The sequence below is a fragment of the Festucalex cinctus genome, chromosome 21, assembly GCF_051991245.1.
Source record: "Festucalex cinctus isolate MCC-2025b chromosome 21, RoL_Fcin_1.0, whole genome shotgun sequence".
NCBI classification, from domain to species: domain Eukaryota; kingdom Metazoa; phylum Chordata; class Actinopteri; order Syngnathiformes; family Syngnathidae; genus Festucalex; species Festucalex cinctus.
In genome coordinates, this window is record NC_135431.1 from 92,533 (window position 1) to 114,637 (window position 22,105).

The window sequence follows — 22,105 nt, forward strand, 5'->3', positions numbered from 1 at the left end:
ATGTTGCCACTTTTGCCAATTCTTGCTCATCTTTACAACTTTGAATGAAAAAGCTCACAGTTGTTTGTCTTGAGCGCTCAAGATGAACGAAAGCAAACCTCGGCAGTTTGGAGTCAGGGGCCCAACGCCACGGGGAAAGGCGAGCAAGCGCGAGTGCCGAGTAAAGCGATACGCTTCCGCCCCGGTGTGAGAGCAGGTCAGACCGCTCCAGTGAGAAAACTCCGAGGAGCGGGCGAGCCTCGGCGGGACACTCCCACTGTGTGCGTGCGTGCGTGCGGTGGAGAGAGCAAACGGCAACGACGCCTGCGGGCTCCGCATGGTACGGCGCTAACAAAACAGCGAGGTTGATGATCTCACACGTTGTGCCTTCTCTTCCCGCGTTAGGAAGGCCGCCCTCCTCGCCCTCCTCGCCAAAACGCAACGCAAGTGTGCGTTGCATAACAACGCTGACAGATGACAGATCAAGTCAACAAACGCGAGCCGGTTCGCTTTGACTACAAACAACAATGGAGAACATGATCTTAGCGCAGACGATTTGACGTTTTGACGCTTTCTGCTCATTTTGGGCAGGTCATTCTACGGGTCGTGTGCGCTTCCACAAAGTTTGATGACATTTTTTGTAGTTGTTTAAGGAAGGGAATAAAGCGGACAGTGTCTCTCTTACACAAGCCACGACTACCGCAGGATGCCGGTCAGTCGATCGGGCGGGATAACGGCTGTCACTCTTATACAAGCCGGCGCTGAACCATTTTTCCTGATTTTCTTGTTCTTGGCTTTGGACAAGCATGCAATGCACTAGCGGGAACTGGACGGCTTTTGATTGTCCGCAGCAAAACGCGCGTGTCGTTGCAGTCTCGCGTCTGGATTGGTTTATGCGGGCGGGCGTGACGCTGAGGTCAATTCACCATCCAAGCTTCGACTTTGCGGATCCAGCAGGAAGCAACTGGAAAAAGGCCCCAGGAAATGTGTAGCGGGAGGTGACAGGACGGGCGCAGGACGATGACAGGACAGGAAATGGAGCAGGATGTACGTGAGGGCGCCATCACCCACAGGAAGCCGGGACACGACCAAAGGACGACGGGTGAACGCTCACAGGAGGTGCAACTTGGGAAGGAGGAGAAACTTTTCATTTTGCAGTCTGCTCGACCTTTGGAACGTCAAACGCGCAAGACCGGGTCGGATTTCCTCTTTCCATTCGGTCCTCGTGCGTTTCCGCTCCTCCGTTTCCCATGTCAGCTGACTTTACCTCGGCATTCCTGAAAAATGGCGGCTCGCCACAGCAACTTGAACAAACGTGCACGTGGTGTCTGTTGGCAGTCAGCGAAAGGAAGCCTTTTTGTTGCCATTCTGCTTCCGGAACACGAAAGTTTGTGACCGAGATGATGGATTGCATCACAGCGGCACTGTCAACACTCGGGAACGCGTTCCTCGTAAGCCGCTTGTGTCACTTCCTTCCCTGATGCTGATTAGTCCCTCGTGGCTTTGGTTTTTTTCTCCTTTCCACCATCTGCCTTTTGTGCGACACGCCAGTCACGGAATGACTTTCGGGACGCATATGGGTTTTTTTTTTTTCGCGATCGTGGAAAAGTCTGAAAATCCCGGAAAGAAATTCCATGTTTGCTGAACATCTTCCATCCATCCATCCAATGTGATCCGATTGCGATGCTTTGAAATATGAAAGATTCGTCGCCTACGTTTGGAGTTGCTGCTCGTACAATTGTTTGGACAGAAGAAATGAACGAGACGGCAAGTGAGGAAGAAGAAGAGGAAAGCATGTGGGAATCGACTTTAGAAGTGACTGAAGAGCCAAAGTTCAACAAGTCCAAAAACGATGAGAGACCCCCGTCCATTCAGAGATTTGATTTTTGTTTGGCGAGAAATGGTGAAAACGATGTAGCACTCACTAGTGGCGATGCAGTCAGCGGTTGCCAACTTCTTTTTTTGGGCGTGACTTCAAAAGGGGTTTAGTGAGACACCAGTTGCCCCTCCCCCACGATATGCTAACTGCTCCAATTGCAATGTGCATTTAGCGCGCTAGCCTGAAAATGCATCTTCCGCTTGGGATAGTTCACTCAAGAGCGCCTTGTTGTCAGCCGCGAGTGTGCGCACGTCACAACAGGGAAAGACAGAAAAGCAACTTAACATCCAGCATGGTGGCCGGGGCGTCTCGCTTTAAAGCGCCTCGTCGTCGCCCGGCGACGGTCGGGTGGGAAGAAAAGTCTTTTTGGTGCTTCAAACAGGAAATTGTGGTCGGACATAAGAAAGATGATTTTCCCCAGGACGGAGCTGTGACATTTATATGATTGACAGGTGGGTTAGCAGGGTGTGCTATAAGCACATTCAGGGAACAAAGACTTTCATTTTTCACAATTTTGAAGCCCGATGATGATTTTGTCATCATTCCATTGAGCAGCAGGTGCTAACAACAATCTCCTCTGATGTGTGAACGCACAAAATTCAATTCCTCTTTTAAAAGTCTACGTTTTGTTCATCATTCCAAAATGTTCCCGCATGCGACTGTGGTGAACGCTTGCAACAAATATTGGGCTGCAACCTTCCATTTCTTCACATCCCCCAAAAATTCCAAAACCCCAAAATGCTTGCAGTTGAAACGCTTGAAAGATCTTCTTGTGTCATTTGACGCCTTGCGGAAGGGCCTCCCCGCCCGGAACCACATCAAAGACCCGCTTGGCTTGGGCGTGCCGGCGGGCGGGGCCTTCTTACGGCCCCCGGCCCAAGAAGCCAGAAGGAGGCGGCTTGCATTTCAAGGTCCCCAAATGAATGGCGGCCATTTTGGATGGAGGATGCTGCTGCTGTCAGGTCAGCACCGCGACCGTGTGGCCTAGTGGAGAACACGATTGGCAGGTTCAAGTCCCTTCACATTTGGATGCAAGTCCGTCCGTCCTCAATAAACGGAAAGATTTCATTCATGGTGGCTTTTTTGTTTAACTTTCACATTTTTGGGGGGTTCGTGGCATTTCCTTGAACTGCAAATATTACATTCAGGTGTGTGTCGTACTAAATACACATCTAGTGTGGGAAGATGAGACAAGAAAGAGGTGGGAAAAAGTTGTTGTAGCTCCGAGGAAGATATCGGATCCTTCGCAAGCATCATCGAATGGATCGAGTGAAACACGCACAACAGCAGTCACTCGATACGCTCGCATCAACGTCAAACTTCATTCACTTGGAGAGCAGATACTCAAAAAGGCATCAATGGATGTTTGTTTGTTTGTTTTTTGTGCACGGCCTCCACACGCTTACTCGGGGACTCGGTAGTGTTAGGGTCTGGGTTTTGATTTAGGTTTTTTTTGGTCATGTTTTCCTTGTTTCTCCTTTTCAGTCAATGTCTCATCAAGTTTTATCGTTTCCCGTTCCCTTGTGTTCACCAAGCCACTTGTGTCTTGTCCAGGTGTGTCGTTGTATGTGTCTTGAATTCCCTGCTTTCGTTCAGTCCTTGTGGAGTCTCTTTGTTGTCCCTGTCACACCTCGTTTCCTGTGCCTGTCCGTCCTGCCGGTTTAGTTTTCTATGGGCTGTATGCCACGGAAGAGGCGAGACTGTTTTTGCACTTGGGTTTGTTTCCGGTTCGGTTTGCGACGTGTGGGCTGCGTCAAAAATACTTGCGCTTCCGACTTGGTGCCCCTCCGGACCGGAAACAAACTGACGTGCAAAATCATGTCCCGCCTCTTCCGTGGCATATACCCCATTAGTAAGTTTACTCCACGTGTTATTTTGTACTTTGTATCTTGTGTTTATGTTGAAATGAAAACTTATTTGAGAGCACCCCTGCCACGCCTCGCCTTGCCTCGCCTCGCCTCCCTCCACTTGGGTCCGCAATTTGTTTTTTTTCTCACTCTCAGTTGAGCAAACATCAAACTTCGCCCGACCTGTTCTCGCTGCTCACAACCATCATCAGCAGCTACTTTGTCATGACAAAGTGACAGCTAACACAAACGCACTGCATGTAGATTACAAGAGCGTGCGCTGCCTGCGTCGGCCTCAAGAGAGAGAGAGAGACAACTTAGAAGGAGCTCAGCCATTCCCGAGATGTATGAAATGACATTTTTTCCTAATCCTCCGCAGCGAGTTGGAAAATGCGCCGCTGTCGCCGCGTACTCGCGGGACGCACGCACACTCGTCACAAAACAGCTGGACGGTGAAAACAAGAGCCTGCGGATTAGTGTCAGGGGAAACGAGCGCACCAGCCAACGCGACACACACACGCAACGGCAAATCAGCAGAGCGCATGATGCTCCGCCCACTTTGACAGATCACGCTGCCGTCGTCAAGCTTTTAATTAGCCGTGCAGGTGACATTCCAAACGATGGCAAAAACCACCTTTGACGCATTTGTCGGTGCTCATTTTCATTTTCTGACACTCGCGCGTCAGTAAGTGTTCATTTCCTCAACAAAAATCGTTCTGCATTTTCATCGACTAATGAAGACGAGACGAAAATGTACTTCAATTCATAAAAAATCTATGGACATTTTTGTTGATGAAGAAAAATGATTGATTTTGTCAAATCTTGTCTCTGCTAATCTGTCACTGTGACACGGCCCCTTTCAAATCTGCAGCTAGCGAGCGCAATAAGCACAAACATGGGACAGACGAGAGCGGGTTCGCCGCCAACGGTTAAAAAAGCAAAGTAAAGTAAATTATAGTTATAACATGAACCCAACGGCTAACGTTCCAACAAATATGTGAATCCAAACGCTAACTAATTTACTAGCTCCTAGCATGGAGTCGGGCTGCAGCATATTGGAAAATCATGCAATATTGATATTATTGCAATATTTCACAGAAGGAAATTACATTTTTTATCATCTCATGAAAGAATTACATACTTCATGCAGCAAAATCAGCAAACTCAATAAATTCTTAGTTGATGAATTGTAATTCCATCTCCAAACTATTGGATGGCGCTGCACATTTTAGTTCGCGTCTTACAGGTCAAATTCAAATAAAAGCAAAAAAAATTCCATATCAAACTTATTGCATGTCTGTGTTATACAAATTGCATGGGCCAATATCACGATATCGATATTTTTTCAATATATTGTGCAACCCTAGCATGGAGCCACTTTAAGTTTTTTGTGAAGTTGTTTTTCATCAAAAAAAGATGAGAAAAAATTTGATGTGAAATAATCTTGGATCCAAAATGTTCAACATGATCCGCTGACCAAAAAAAAAAAAAAAAAAAAAAAAAAAAAAAAAAATTGTCCTGACTAAAACTCGACTAAATCGTTGACTAAAAACTAGATGAATAAAATGATGTTTTCTTGGACTAGAATGCAAGAATTATTGTCATCTAAATATGGATGAAGTAAAAACGAGATGAGGTTGATTACTTATGCTGTTGTGATTGAAACTGGACTAAACGTCTAAGTACATTTCAAAATGTCCGATAAAATGAAGATTAGGTGTGAGTTTGCAGCAGGGGGGGTGTGGTCAATCCCCTTGAGATAAAGTTCGACGACATGTCAGAACAAAGCCAATTTCTTCCTTTGAGTACAAACATGAATTTGGGTGTGCCAAGTCGTCTCTGTCGTGGGCGGAGCTATCGGAAAGGTCCTGCCATGACCTCCATTTAACACAACACAAGTGGCCTGTGGAGCCATCAGAGCCAATTTTGTGATTTTTCAAATCACGACCTGTCGTGTCCTGGCCGCAAAGGCGACGTGTTCCACTTTGAGCGCACCCTCAGGAAAAGGGACACACCGATGTGTACCAACACGAGCTTCACAAAAACAAAAACAAAAAATCAGACAAACTGTCAACGGAAAAAGAGTGAGTGGATGTTTTGCACATCAACTAAGCCTGCAGGCAAAGCGCGAGGGAGGCGTAAGCGCACCCAAACAAAAGCACTCCAAACGAGTTGGATGATTTGTCAGCGTGTGGCGACACATGAAGGATTCCCGGACATGAAGAGACGCAACAAACACGTCAATAAAAAGCGACAGACCGATTAGCGAGAAGGACGCGCGGCCGCCGCGCAACATTCAAAGTCCAATTCCGGCGTTGGCGACTAAAAGAGTTTGGAAGCACCCGACTAACAGCCGACAGTTGATGATCTTCAAGCTTTCATTGCAGTCCCAACAAACGGCACAAAACAAAACAAGTGTCTCACTTATAATCGCTGAAAGCAACACTTTCAGCAATTTCACTCGTTTGCTCCCAAAAACGTAGAAATACGTCCCATTTTAAATGTGTCCCAAACATCTATTTATAGCCAGCAGAGTATAAGAGAGCAACCAAAAAAGCTCAACTACTCATAATTCTAATTAGATTTGTGAATAATGATCAAACTTAGCCATATTCTCATGCTAATGCTAATGGCTACCAAACAGAAAGCGACTTGAATGTTTCATTTGGTAGCTTCCATGTTTTGATAGCAAGAGGACAGAATATTCTGCAGGCCTTGCAAAATCAGTCCAAATGCAGTCAGAAGCAAAAAAAGAAAAAAAACAAAAACGAGTCAAGTCATTGAAAATCTTGAACGAAATGAAAGGAGCTGATGAAAAGCATCCATCTTTATGCACCATCGCATGGCAGGTGGCGGGCAGGCTGAGGCCTATCGCGCTCGTTTTCGGGCGCTCTGCAGGTGGCCACACCCTCAAATGCTTGCCAGCCAATCGCAAGACGCACACACCAACAAGCATTCATACTCGCACCTGAGGACAATTTCATAATCAAGTCAAATCATGCAGTGAATAAATGAGTCAATAAAACATAAGATGAACTCAAAAGTGCTTCATGTCCAATTCTACTCAAGATGAAATCATTTATTCACTCTTTAAAAAGGAAGTTTATTTATACTATAATGAATATAGTCAATGAAATCAAAGGTGAATACCAAGACTAGACTTTAAATTGTTTGAAATGAATATATGATTTTGATTTTCAATTCTTATCCGATTGTGATATTTCTAAACGTGACTATTGAATAACTAATGACTTCAACTAACAAATATTGTATACTGCTAATGAAGCAACAAAAAATTTCATGGGGAAAGCATCAAATTCCATCTGAATGTCTTTGCAATATGCATATTGCGTGGGCCAATATCCAGATAGCTTCTTTTTTTTTTTTTTGTCAATATATTGTGCATTGCTATTTCTGGGAATGTCTTCCATGTAAAGGTCAACATACTTAACTGAATTGAATCAAATCGATTTTGGAAATCTGAATCGATAGCCGGCACCAAACTTCAACTGTCGCATGTCCGATGACAAATGGAACAGTCGTCGCGTTTGTGAAAACGGCGACTAAACGAGGCATGAAAAGCAAACGATTTCGAATCGTTGTTGCGATGACAAAAAGAGAGGGATGAAAAGGCGGAAGGCCAAGCAGCTTTGTTGAGGATGCACGTACGAGGAAAGGTTTGGAAATGAGCATATGAAGCAAGATGGACGAGAAACAAAACCAAAAAAAAAAAAAAAAAAAAAACCTCATGTGGCATGAGTTGAAGCGGCCGCAAGTTGTCAAGATGTCGTCCGACCTCTTTTGTTCATCCTGGCAAACGGAGCCGGTCGGCTTCCAGCAGATTCCAAATCCAAACGATTTGCAGGAAAAGGAGGCAGAATGAAGAACCTTCTTCTTCTCTCGCGCCAAAACAAACGAGCGCTTGTGGCGACTGAAGAGACGCACAAGTGGCGTCCCTTCAATCTGCCGCCTAAGCGCAGGTCGCAACCTCCGGGATTACGTTGGCAAATCTTCCCGCTGCCTTCATCACGATGATGACCACTTGCACTCACATCTTGACAAAACAAAAGCACCTTTTGTCGCCAGTATACGTTTTGCACAACGCGGCTCACAAGCGGCTGAATGGCAAATAAAATAGACAACAAGTGGAAAACAAAATGGAGATTCCTTTGGACACGCTTTCATTCGTAAAGCGTTAGCGAGCGCACATACAATGAGCTTGTTTTGTTTGGGTTTGCTCCACATTGAAATGGGGACGGAACGATATCCGATGCAGATTTGTCAGCCTTTCTCAACTTTTCTGTCAAAGCAAATTTCTGCCGTCCAAGTTGGTACGAGTTGCTCAAATTGTGCCACGTCGGCGCCAGTGTGCGTTTCCGGCCAGCGCGAAAGCGGGCGTGCGAGGACGGCGGACTGCGGCCGAGCAGGAAAGCAACCAAACGGGCTCGTCTCCATTTGGAGCGAGCGTCGACACGACAGGACGGAAAAGTTGCCACCAGCTGACAATTAACCTCCACTACAGCTGCGACCTACTTTCCAGGTAAGAATACAACACGGGAGCGCCTCACAAATACCAACAACGACCTCATCCGGCGTGAACGAAATGACAAGACGTCAAGTCAAGCAGGCCTGAATGGCTTATCTGGACATTGGGCCATTTTCTCTCCGCTGCTCGGGTATGACCACGTATCCGTTTGGAAAGGAGCAAATAATTTGCCTTCATGAGCTTCAAGTCCAAACAAGCCTCCATTGTAAACCTCATGATTGCTATTTTTTACAGCCCTGACGACATGACACCACCTTTTGTTACGAATCGTTATTTGAAGCGCAAACGATGGACGAGACGACAAGTTGAAGGTTCCGCTGAACTTGACTCAGCGCTGGTCTGTAAACGCCCACGGATGATGTCATCGTCTATGCGCTTGGGGACGGTCCTTGTTTTTGTTTGCACTCTGCCCGTGTGTGTGCGTGCAGCCAATGGGAGCGCGGGTGACCCCGCAGAGGAAACGCAAGCGACATCAACCACTTTGCTTCAACTCTTCATACCGTGCGCCAGGTGTTCCCCCAGCAGAGTTGACACCTCACCAGAGAACTTCCATTCATTCATTCATCATTTTGACAGATATTTGAAGAGCAGCAGAATAATATTGCGTTGAACGACAGTCGGCGCGTCAAACGTAGCAAAACAAAAAGAGCGGCTGCATTCCGCGTTGTCCAAATCGCAGCCTGCGTTAATGTATAACCGCCGCGGCAAACAAAAGTGGCGACGGGAGTCAAAAGGCTTTTTTTTTTTTTTTTTTAAATCACACATTTGGCGCGCTGAGGCTCGTTGACGACGCTTGCGTGAAATCCGTCACTCGTGACAGAAGAAGCCGCCTGTGTTAAGAAAAAGCGATTTGATATTACAGCACGCAATTCTTGTATCGAGTCAATGTCATTTTTTGGTGGAAATCTTCAACAAAGTCTTACTTAGGGTTAGGGTTCACGTTTTAAGCATGGAAGAATGTTATTTTGATGGAACATTAATATTTGATTTGAATGCTGTTCAAACGTGAAACAAATTGAAACAAATTGCATCCTGTTAAATACAATGTGGAAATTTCAGTTCAAGACAATATCATACAAATCTTAGTGTACATGTACAAGTTGACTGAATAGTATTTTCTATATTAGAGTTTAAAAAAAATTGCAATAATCAATTTACAGATTTGTATTGGAATTAATCAGTGTCAAATTGAATGGTGACCTATGAATGAATGGTGATACGGTTGGAATCGCCAGATACGAGACAATTGACAATCCCCGTTATGTAGTGCACATTACATGCTTGTTAACTGAAAATGGACGTCGTGTAACTGAACGCAACAAGTTCCATTTGGAATTATTTCTTACAAGTTTAGCAAATGGAAAACATACTTCAAAGTCGAAAACAGCCTTGTAGGATTTGGACTTATGTCAATGTTGCGTGTTCAGGGGTTGAAAACTATCATTCCACGTTGCAGATTTTTTATTTTATTTTATTTTTTTAACACTACAACAGTCATTCGATGTTCACAGGCTTCAAACTGCAATTCCAGTCAATGGAGTTGTGCAGTATTAGTGCGCATGACGTCACGTGTGAATATTACGACGTATACAGCAATACATTTTCAGTGAACGCTTGAGTCCATTTTTTTTCTCTTTAAGCACAGTGTGCATAATAAAGACACGTTTTATGAATAAAACACGTGTCATTTTCGATGACTACTTAGGCAATCGAGTACAAGTTGAATTTGTTGGTCACGTGACGCTCATATTTGGATTTTTGGGAATACCTGTATGTCGTAAGCAAGCAGTGAAAATGTCTCTTTTTCTTGGTTTGTTTGTTTGTTTGTTTGTTTGCAGGAGTGACGTGTGAGCGAGTTGTGGTCACTTACGGACGGGGACTTTCTTGGCCTCCAGGACGTTGACGGCGGCGTTCAGCGTGCGCAGGCGTCCGCGAAGCCGAAGCGACCTCCGGAACAGCGAGTCGGCCTCCTGCTCGATGCCCACGAAGACGTCGGCGGCCAAGCGGGAGAGCTCGGCCAACTGCTGGATGATGTTCGTGAGCGTGTGGCAGCCCACCTCGTCCAGCGACGCGAACGCCTTCTTCGCCTTCCTCGCCTTCGCCTTCGCCTTGTCGGGCCGGCCGGGCGGCGACGGCAACCTGCTGACGCTCCGCGGCTCGACGGTCCTCTGGTGGAAAGGCATCGTCAAAGAAAAACTCTCCCGGACCGGGTTCACCACTTTCCGCTTTGTTTCAAGACAAGTGGGGATGGGATCGAGCGCGAGACTAGAAAGGCGCACTCGGCGAAATGGCGCTCGCCATTTGAACGTCGTTCGAATCGTCCAATCCCGCCATGTTCGTGCGGCTATTGAAATTCAAATCCACGCCGTCCGTGTGGAGTATAAGAAGACTGTTGGCAGCAGGCAGAAAAAAAAAAAGAACACTCGCACAAGGAAAAGTAAGGGAAGGGGAGGGGGAAAACCCGGAGAAGAGCAGCAAGCAAACCACCTGTAGGACGCTGGAACCGGAGTCAGACGAAAATCAACTTTTACCTGCCAGACGTCAACGGAGGATGTCGGCAAAAGCAGAACTGGATCTTGACTCCAGTTGCAATCCAAATGCTCAGACATTTATTCCCAAGTCGACTTTTTCGAATCACATTGCTTCTTCTTCTTCTTCGGCTGAACTGCTTTCCGGTACACTTCACATTTGAGCCTGTGTGCTGCCGGACGCGTCAGTTCGGTTCATACGTTAGCAATGTAACTCCAATTTTGACGCAAGTCCAATTTCCCAATTCAAGTCAATATATACACATCCAAATATTTTGGATAAAAAAATAAAAAAAATCGAAAATAAAATGCTTTGTCGATGTTCATCGGTGTCTCTCCTTTCTGCCTAAGGGCTAAATAGCGGACGAGGGCAAAACACTGTGGCCAAAATGGTGGATAAGGAGCTAAAATGGCAGACAGGTGTCGAGTGCGCCTTAACTTGAGGACTCCCTGTACTTCTCTTCTGGCTGACGTACACAACTTATTTCCCCAATATGAAAGGACGCGGTGCCATTTCCGCACGTGCTGCAATTCACAGCGTGCATTGCAAATGTGCGCCCGCCAGATCACAAGATCACGTGGGGTTCATGCGGTCACAACCGTGTAGATCGAGAGTTTCATTTGTAAACGGACACGTAAACCTGAATGCGTCCCATCCTTGCGGCCGCCGTACGGAAAACGCAGCGCATCCGTTCCGCAGCCAGCGTGAATTGGGCTTAAGGACGTACACGAGAGACGCGCCGCAAATCTCATTGTCGATTGGAACGGCTTCCAACTTGCCCACCGAGCGACTCTGACGCGTCTCCGCGATAGCGCCACAAAAAGACCGTGCACAAAATGGGACACGTCTTGGCATATTTTCCTAGCCAAGCCTTCACGAGCATCCAAACGACGCAGACGTGAAATGACAACATTCAGTATTCCGTGCGTTGATTGGAAATTTCATTTGGAACAGTTCTTGGGCCGTGACTGATGATGTTTGACGAGATGACGAGGACGGAAGAAGAGACCGGAATGACAGTTGAGCGCGAGTGCTTGATTATTGTTCCCCAATCACATTTCACATTTCAAATTCATCCTCACGGGGCCCGAGCTCCGGCACTCCGTGACAATTTGTTCACAGCAAAGTTTGTTACAGACAACTTTTGACAAGAAAAAAATAATGCACCAAAAAAGAAAACAAAATCAGCTCTGGTGTACTGCTCTATTTTTGAAATGACTTGATGTTGATTCTTAAGGGATCCATAGGTTGGTGCGTGCTAGTTTTAAGAGCATTTGTTGCTCATCTCTTAACTTAAAAGAGTTAAGTCCCCACTGTTGATGCGATAAACTCATCTAGTACAAACTTGGGGAAAAAATAGAAGGTGAAAACAAGACATTCATTCAAATATAAGTTTTAAAATGGCTGCCACACGACCGTCACCAATCGAAGAAAAAAAAAAACAAGACTAGATCATTTTTAACTCAAACAAAAGGCTGGAAAATTCAACTTCTAAACAAACGTTGCATTATTTTAGATGACGAAACACTCCATGAAATGTAAAATCGCATAGCTATATACATACACAGTTTATACACAACAACAAAATGTTTATGAAATACTGTTACATGCCCAACATAAAAACTAACCGGATTTCAGCCTAAGGACTTTTGTTTAATTTCAAATTAAAACTATTGTTTTTGTTTAAGTAAAGACACACAAAAAAGTCGCAGGCTGAAGAACAAATGGGAGAAATAGGTTTGATTGTTTACAGTCTAACATTTCATGATTAAGTGGCAATTAGTGGAAAAGACACAATTACAACCTATGTTGAACTTTAACTACATTTAACAATAGAAAATTGGTCAATTTATGTGCAGAACTGGCTACATTTGACAAATTCGCTGAAGGAAGGAAAAAACGTGGCCCATGGCCATAAATTGAACATTGTTAACGAGATTTATTAAAAACATATTTCAAACACTTAAAATTGTAGTCAAGACAACGTTGTGAATCCATAAATACCTTTTTTCTATCCATGTATATTGTTCTTATGGACAATTTCATACATACCTGCCTTGCCTTGGCGGCTTCGTCACGTTGTCGTTTGTGGAGTTAGCAGCAAGCTAAGCTAAAAAACGAAAAAGTGAACAATACACGGTACATAAATGTTGCAAATAAAATGCTCCGTACAAATGCAGTCTAGCAGTTCAACGTTTGAAAAATGGTAGAGTATATTGTTGTGAATTCAGCATTTAATAACTAACTACGAGTAGTTTTCGACATGCTAATAAGTAGCAATCAAGCGCGCTACATTGGCACCTGCCGGCTTGCTAATGCTAACTAGCTTGAGTTCCGCAAGTGGCTTTACATCAAATAAAAAAAATATCTAAAAGGTGTCGTTTGCTCATACCTTCCTTTGAAAACGACTCCTCTGTGTTCTCTAAGCACTTGACTTGTGATTTAGCTCTCCTCACAGCTTACTCCCAAAACAATTTGGCTCCTTTTTCAAAACAATCCAAGCTACCAACTCCAAGTGCTTTTATGCGCGAGTGTCGCTTTTATGACGTTTTATGGCGTGTCGACGCAACACAAAATAAGATGTCGGCTGATATGCTTAATGTAAAGTAGAACCAAAACCATGGGGGTCATTATTTAAACAAATAAAATAAAAATAAAAACTCTCCATCCAAATCTTTTGTTGGAGATAAATTTAAGTTAAGATGTTGGTTAATTAATAAAGACAATGGAAAAACGCGATCAATCAATCAATCAATCACCAAGGGAACAAACTGGTCCAGTGCAAGAGATGAACATAACTTTAATCAAGATTAAATATATGCCCCAAAAGATTCTTCCAACTCGTAGACCCCAAACAATACAAAAACAAATTAGGCCTCCCATTTCTGCCAGTCTTGTAGCTGTTTTTATACTCCTTTATTGACTTTTTTTTTAAATTCCATCTTAGACGTTTATTCAAGTGGGGTAAAATGTGTAACGTGCATCTCGTTTGTCTACTTTCAACAACAGTTGCACTCAAGTTTCCAACCTCGTCTAAAAATCCTCCCTTCCATAAACGTATTCATAGAATTATTTACATTACAAAGGCTTGAGCGAGTCAACTTGTGAAAAACCGACACAAACTCGGGACGTCAAGTGAGGAAAACATCATTGCACAAAAGATGACGGTTGAGAAGGGAAAAAAAAAATGACGTGGTAGAAATGAAAAATAAAAAAAATGGAAGTAGTTGTTAAAATAACGAACGTGCTGCATTCACTTGTAGTTGGAATACAAATTGAATTTCTGTGTTTACATACTCGATGAGATTCTGGAAAACATTTCAAGTGGCGCGGACAGCGTTCGAATGTTTGCCTCTTCCTTCATGACTTGTAACGAACAAAAAAGAAAACAAAAAGTCAGGGCATCCAAACTTTTGGGGGTTATGCGGCTGATAGGAATAGAAATTGATCATCCGTGTGGGGACACAAATCAGATTCCATTGATTGGTCCCTTCACCGAAAAGAAAACACACCAGAGCTCCAGGTGTTCATTTGTCGCCCTCTGGTGGTGGTTTCCCCAACTTGATCTTCTCCTCTTGACACACAAGCAAACAAAGACACACGTATGTCCATATTTATACTGTATCTATACGGATGGCGCACCCGTTCGAATCTTTTTTTTTGTGTGTGTCTTCAGGCTTATCTGGTGTAGTAGACTCTGTAGTAAACGCTCTTGGAGCGCCACAGTGAGTAGGAGTTGTCGAACTTGAGCAGGTAGACGCCGCGTCCGGGGTACTGGTGGCTGCCGGCGTAGACTTCCTCGTGACAGTCCCGCCGGTACACCGGCACGATCTCGTCCACCTGCGGCTTGCTCGCCTCCTTCTTGGCCTTCTCCTCCTCCGTGCCCGCATCGCCTAAGCCCAACCACAAACAAGGGTGAGGAAAAAAGGGCGGGATGCTTCCACTCTCCCGAAAACATACGTTCACGTGACCTTTGCTCATTTTTGCACAGCTGCCAAAACTGCTCACGACACGTTTCAAAAAAGAAGAAGCACCGCTTCAGATACTTGAGATATGTCTGAAGATCTTTGCAAACATTGAATATCAAAGATGCCGACCGGCAACGCAAAAAAACAACAACTCCATCATCCTCTGAGCGCTTACGCTGCATTGGAGGTTGGTCGGAAGTGGGACTTTAGTCGACTATAAATTTTGCTCTTTATTTCAGTCCAAGAAAATGGCATTTTATTCGTCTAGTTTTAGTCAACAAAAACTGTCAAGTTTTTAGTGGAGTTTTAGTCACAAATGTTGTGTCATCTTTTCATGAAAAACAACTTGACACACAATTACAGTGGCGACTATGATTTCATAGCTAGAAGCTATTAGCGGTCGGATGAACATTTCTGTCAGAACGCTTCAGCTGTGTGTGGATTCATGTGAAGTTAGAAATATCATTTCTTTGATTTTTTCCACCATGAATCGTTTGTGCATGTTGCACATTTGAAAGGGGGTGTGTCATATGACGTGACAGATTAGCAGACATGATTTAAAAAAAAAATAATCAGAAAATATTCGTTTCATTTTTTGTCGATGAATTCAAATGTCCAGTTTTCATTACATGAAGTACATTTTCGTCTCATCTTCATTAGTCGATAAAAATGCATACTCATTTAGTTTAGTTTAGTTTTAGTCGGGTGAAAAATGTGTTGACGAAATGATTTTGGTTTCGTTTTGATGGATGAAATGAACACCAAATATACGACGTCGCTGGAACCTCCAATAAAATCAGCATCCAAAAATCTTCCAATGGTCAAGATGTATCACTTCGACATATTCCCTTGACAACAATTACTACTTTCCAATTCACCGGAGCTTTGTCGCCATCTTGTGGCATTCATCCACATCATTCTCAAACGCTGCCTAGAGGTGAGATCAGACAATAATTTAAAAAAAAAAAAAGCACGGTGATGAAGTTATCAAGATGGCGAGAAAGGTCCGGATGGTCGACGGCAGCGGTGGAACCCAACGCTGGATTTGTTTTTTTTTTGTTTTTTTTTGTGAACCACGGCATTTGCGCGAGCTTCCATTTGCGATTGGAGTCCCGCCTCTCTGATTCGCCCCGCCCCCTCACCTTCGTCGTCGTCGTCGTCGTCGCTGGACTCGGACACGTGCACGCTGACGGAGGCCGAGGCGGCGTCCGTCCACTCGAAGAAGACGCCGAATCCCACGTCGTAATAGTCGGTGGCGAACTCCCAGAAGAGGTACGAGCCCTCCTCGTGCGTGGGCACGCGTACCGTCACCACCTCGCCGCGCCCCACCGTGATCACGCTGTCGGCGTCCTGCCGGATCTTCTCCTTGAAGTCTTTGATTTGCGGACGCGTCCACATGGAGGGCGCCGCGATCACCGGCGCGCACTCGGACGCTGTTGGAAGAGGAAAAGGACAAAAAAAAAAAAAGATGACGATGAGTTGACAACGGCAGCTGCACTCACGGACGCCGTTTGGTGAAAGAAAGTTCCGATTAGAACGCAACATGAAAAATAGGCAACAAACATAAAAATATGCCGTCACGCAGCCTCATTAGGCGCAATCGCTTACTGATGGACTCGTTTCATCACTTTATGTTAGGGGAACATTCAACAACAATACAACTACTGCAGATTTTTTGCTCTCTACGTTGCAGGCTCAGACAAACTCTGAAAAAAAAATGGTACAATCAAATACAAATTTTAAAAAATCATTATTCGGAAATAATGCAAATAAAAGAATGAAAAAAAAAATCAAGGTGGCGCTCTGCTAGTGACGAGAAAGAAAAAAGTTAACTAAAAATATTAGAATAAATCAAGAAAAATTAAGGTGGCACTCTGTTATCAATAATAAAGAAGAAGAAAAAAAGTTGACTAAAAATATTACAAAAAAATAAAAATCAAGTTGGCACTCTGCTAGCAACAATAAAGAACAAAAAAAAGTCAATTAAAAATATTACAAAAAATAAATAAATCAAGGTGGTGTTCTGTTAGTGACGAAGAAAAAAAAGTTGACAAAAAATATTTGAAATATACACTAAACAAAATGGGAATATTTAGGATTAAAATCAAACATGTTGATTTCAAAACAATAAAAAATAAACCCATCCTTTCTTTTTGGGGTGGTGTCAACTCACCAAATACGGGCCCGTTTTCCGACACCTCCTCCGCCGGCTCGGGCTCCCGCTCCGTGCTTTCCAGGTAGGCGTCGCCGCCGTTGACGGTGGGCGCGTCCTGGGCCGAAAGCGCAAACGCCGCCGCCGCCGCCACGGCCGGGGGCTCGCCGCTGCAACAGCCGCCGGCCTCCTGCCGCTCGACGTGCTGCTGCTGTTGCTGCTTCTGCAAGGCCGCCTGCGACCACACGGAGGCCCGTTAGCAACTTGCCACGTGCGCAACGTCAAGCAATTCCGCGCGCTCGCGTTTTTCGCTCCATGTGCCAAGCTCGCAAATGTGCTGCTGCTTTACAAGAAAACTTGACAGAACAGATGAAAATTCGATTCATTTTGCTCTCTGCAGTTGAAAAAGTCAACAAATGTTGTCTACTTTTCACCATTTGGGGAACAAGGAACCCTTTGGAAGGCTCCAAAGAGACAAAAATAGTGCTTTGCTGCCATCTTGTGGCATCTGTAGGCTATTTGCAGGAGTGCAACTGGAGTCCATCTTACTCTCAATTTCTGACCAAACAAAAAAAAAAAAAGGATGTCAGCTTGATAGAAGCCTAAAATATCCACAGACGTGAATGTTTGCCTTCATGTGACCTTCCACTGAATAGCGAGCAGCGGCCACGTGACTAACAAACGCCAAATGGACGGCGATATGGGGAAGCCCAAGACACTCCCACAAGTGCACAAGCGTTAGCATTAGCTAAGGGCTAAATAGCAGACGAGGGGAAAACAGTGCGGGCCAAATGTCGGACGAGGAGACAAAATGCAACCGCTGTAAAGTGGAAAGGCCTTAAAAGTCGATTATGGTGTTTTCCACCATACTGAGCGAGCTACTTTAGAGTTTGACACCGCTGAAGTAAGACAAGACAAGACGTTTGGACGTTTGGACGTTTGGACGTTTGGACCTGCTGCTGCGCCAGCTGGACCTGGTAGAGCTGCTGCATGTACTGCTGGTAGTGTTGCTCCTGCAGCTGTCGGATGAGGCCCATCTGCTGCTCGGCGCTGTCGGGGTACTGCTGGGCGGCGTACTGCTGGAACTGCACCGCCGTCTGCGCGTTCAGGGCCGCCATGATCTGCTGCCTGCGGAAGAAGAAGGGCAGCCGTTGGCCGGTTGAGCGCGGCATGCGACCGACGGACGGACGGACGGACGGACTTCTGCTGCTCCACCCGCATCCGCTCTTCCTCCGCCTGCCTCCTTTCCTCCTCCTCCCGCCGCTGCCGCTGCTCCTCCTCCAGCCTCCGTCTCTCCTCCTCCTGCCTCCGCCGCTGGAGCTCCTCCTCCTCGCGCCGCTGACGCTCCTCCTCCTCCTTCCTGGAAGGGAAGACGACATCAGCGCCGACCCTGCTCCGTGTTCCTTTTCTTATTGCGCAATTCATCGCTTTGCTTGAATATTGCGAAGGATGCGGGAAAGGGTGTCACCGAGCGGCAGGAAGTGACGCAAGTAACCGACGTTGCGCCGTCTTCCAAGCTCAGAGAAGACGTGCGGGCGCCGCCGGAAAAAAAACCAGACCATTCAAGTGATCGTTTAGCACCTGGTTGAGAACGGAAGCAGGTTCCTTCCTATTCCAGTCATGTTTATTGTTGACCATTTCATGTCGGTTTACGGCATAGCAAACATTACCCTTTTGATCCACTAGAGTGTGCTAATGCACCTTGGTAAATACTTGCTTAAGATTCTGTCTTGTTTCCTATGAATGTGTATTTCTGTCTGCTTTATTTTGGTTTTCAACTATTTACAAAGGCAAAAGTGCAAGATTAAATGTGTGTATACAATGTCAATTGTATTGTGGAATCATTGAAGGCAATTCATTGATAGTATATTATTCATGGCATGTTTGTTTGATTTGTGGATGTTGATAAAAGTTGTCAACCATCAGTTGGAGAAACCACCTTTATGTCAACCGAGGGTCACTTTTTTTTTTTTTTATTTTTTATTATTGGTTAGCATTACGGATGTAATAACAGCAATATCGCGATATGAAAACTGCCACAATATAGCGTCGTCATTTCCATTTGTGCAGTTGTAGCACCCTCTGGTGGCTACTTTTTTTTTTAGTGCAGTTTAATTTTCACAAGGCATGTTTTGGCCCTTCTATGTTTCAAATAATCCACATTAATGGTGGAGGAAAACGGAATATATGCTTGTGAACAGAGTCAAGTGCCTCTAATAAATGTTTTTTTGAATATAGCATATTTTTTATTGCTGTAATATACAAAAGCAACATACACATGGCTTTATTTTTTATTTTTTTGCCGTAAATGGGGTATATGACAAGGGTGAGGGCGGGGCTTCAGCGTACCTTTTCCTGTCTTGCTCCTCCCTCTCTATCTTGTGCGAGGTGACGTACGGCGCGAAGAGCTTGCAGCACGTGTTGAGCCGCCGTACAAACTCCACCATGGCCTCCTCCTTCTCCATGTTGCCCAGGGAGGCCCACTCCTTCCTGCGGGACGGCAAAAATCGCAATCATTGGAATTGTTGCGAATTGCGCGCTGGCGGTGTTGAAGCGAGGCGACGTGCGGGTGAGGCGGAGGGAAGCGCGACGCGCGTCCGGCCGGCTTACCGTCGGTCGTTGCCCAGCACGTCAAAGAAGCCCACCTCGGGGGAGGCGTCGGGGTTGTAAGGGCCCAGCAGAACCTGCTTGTGCAGCGCCACCAGCCGCAGCTTCTCCTCGTACGTCGGGTGGAAGGCTTTGCCGTCCTTATCTGAACGCACCACAACAGCGTTTGCAAAAGGTCATGGAGAACAACAACAAAAAACGCCAATTCGCACACTGGCAACATTGTGTAAACAGACAGACGCACAACTGGGGACATTTGGACAAACTTTCTTTCAGTGTACAGGGTTCCCTCATTTGTCGCCGTTTTGCGGATTTTTTGGTTTTTACATGCTTTTTGGTTTGTTTATTTGTTTTGGTCTTTCCGCAGCCGTATGTCTCGAACCCGACATCCGACCGGGGAAATACATACATCCGCCGATTCGTCTCGACGAGACCTTTCCAACGGTGTCTGTGCCGTCACTGCACGACATTGCAGTACCAAGATAGAAAATACATACTGTGCTGTAGGGGTGTGAATTGCCTAGTATCTGACGATTCGATTCGTATCACGATTCACAGGTCACGATTCGATTCGATACCGATTAATCCCGATACGAATTTATAAGTCGATTGTTGCGATTTTTTTCATTCAAATTTAGAAAATACTAATCAGTAAGCTTGTAGAGTGTAAGATTTATATGAAAATGTATTATTTATCTGAAATTTCAGTCTTATAGAGGTTGTAATCTGTTTCATGTTTGAACAGCATTAAAATAAAATATTAAGGCTTAATGTTCCGTTCATATAACATTCTTCCATGCTCAAGGTGTGAATCCTAACCCGAAGTCAGACGTTTTGTTGAATATTTTTCCATTAAAAATGGAAGTTTAAAAATCTATTCACACACACAAAAAAAAAAAAAAAAAAAAAAAAAAAAGGCAATGATGATAAGACGTTGAATCGGTAAGACTACCGAATGAACAATTCTGAGCTCTTTAAAAAAAAAAAAAAAAAAAAAAAAAAAAAAAAAAAAAAAAAATCGCTTTTTTTTAATTGAATCGATTCGAGAATCGCGCGATGTAGTATCGCGATATATCGCCGAATCGATTTTTTTTTTTTTAACACCCCTACTGTGCTGTATAACAAGGACATTAAAAACATTTGGATGGAAAAAAATGACTGTAAATTGGGAAAAAAAATTATGAATGAAAAAGCATTCATAATAAACTAAAACTCATACCAAAATGAAAAAAAAATACAGTGCTGAATACTGTAATAAGTAAAAATGACACTTTTAATAGAAAAAAATGAATGTAAATGAAAAAAGGAACATATATTATGAATGAAAAGGCATTATGAGTACCATAGATGGTGGAAATATAATCGCCTCGGTGTGATGATGCAGGATCATTTCTCTTATTATGTGGTGGCATCGTCATCCACTCACTTCAGAAAAAAAAAGCGCTTCGCCCCCCTAATCACTCATAAATTGAACGGATTTTTTTTTTTTTATTACTATCAACGCGGGGTGGAATCTTACAATCTTGGCGTGATACAACACTTAAACAAACACCTTGTTCCTGGCCAGGTGGCTCATCCACCTGGTTAAATAAACACCTCGCCCCAAGTAACTACCTAAACTCATATTTTGGTTTTGTTTTGTTTTTTTTTCAAAATCCTAAAGCGACGGAAAGCATTTCTGAAGGTGGCAAATTAGAAGATGTCATTCAATTGTATTGCCGAATATTGAGAATGCAAACATTTGCTAGCAGCAAAGCAAAATCAACAATGCGACCGAGTGCCAATAACCGACCGCGAGCGAGCGAGCCAGTCCACCTCCACGGATACGGATAGAGCAACAAATAGAGAACGAGCGAGAGCAAGGCGGAAGCAGCGTTTGGTGGCTCGCACTAGCAGCTAGCAGCTAACAGCTAGCAGCTAGCAACTAGCAACTAGCAGCTTGCTAACGTCAGTCTTGCGAGAGCTGAGGTGACAGTTAGCCTAGCCGCGGCTAGCTTCACGCAGCTCTCGTCACATTGTTGGGACGTTTTGAGGCGAACACACTCGCCATTATTACCTTTGAAGAACTTGAGCGCCATCCCGTAGAGCTCTTGCAGAGGAAAGCCCCATTTGGCCTCGACGGACGATTTGTCACACTCCCCATCATCATCATGGTCGTCGCCGCCGCTTCCCTCGAGGGTGGCCGGGGTCTGGGCGTCGGGCTCCGCGGCGGCGACGTCGGCGTCCGGTCGCGGAGGCGGTGGCGGCGACGTCGGCGTCTCCTCCGGGTGGCCCTGCTCGCCCTCCGAGTCCGGGCTGAGCGTCAGGCCGTCGATGGAGACTTCGAGCCGGCTGGAAGCGGCGCTGTCCAGGTAGCCGCTGTGAACCTCAGTCGCCATCACGCAGACTGTCAGCTGAAGCGGCCACGTACCTACTTCCTGTTTGCTCTGACGCTACTTCCGGGATGTTCACAGATCACAAATAAAGCTTTTTATTTATTTTTTTAAGACTACAAATCGAGTTTGACTAATTAAACTTCAATATTTTCACTGCGAAATAAATAAGTCACTTTTTGAAATCTGTTTTAGAATGTATTTAATGTTATGATGTATTTTTTTT

General features: G+C 44.8%; 2 protein-coding genes across 3 annotated transcripts in view; both read right to left on the reverse strand.

Moving 5' to 3' along the window:
* Positions 1 to 12,821, reverse strand: part of nhsl1b (NHS-like 1b) — a 46,975-nt gene extending 34,154 nt beyond the window's left edge. Inside the window, exon 1 of the mRNA XM_077510010.1 lies at positions 10,122 to 12,821. Coding sequence (XP_077366136.1) covers positions 10,122 to 10,434 — 313 coding nt within the window. The 5' untranslated portion in view covers positions 10,435 to 12,821. The remainder of the gene's footprint in view (positions 1 to 10,121) is intronic.
* A 734-nt stretch (positions 12,822 to 13,555) lies between these two features.
* Positions 13,556 to 22,105, reverse strand: acbd3 (acyl-Coenzyme A binding domain containing 3). 2 transcript variants are annotated; one of them, XM_077510021.1, is made up of 8 exons: positions 21,564 to 22,105; positions 19,511 to 19,652; positions 19,250 to 19,390; positions 18,102 to 18,260; positions 17,875 to 18,028; positions 16,922 to 17,135; positions 15,891 to 16,181; positions 13,556 to 14,673 (listed from the first exon to the last, which is right to left on the reverse strand). In XM_077510021.1, exons 1-8 carry the CDS (start codon positions 21,883 to 21,885, stop codon positions 14,459 to 14,461), a joined length of 1,638 nt encoding a protein of 545 aa, XP_077366147.1. In that variant the 5' UTR covers positions 21,886 to 22,105; the 3' UTR covers positions 13,556 to 14,458. The 2 variants fall into 2 exon arrangements, with proteins under 2 accessions (XP_077366147.1, XP_077366146.1); XM_077510020.1 differs by having other exon boundaries at positions 17,854 to 18,028; positions 21,564 to 22,101.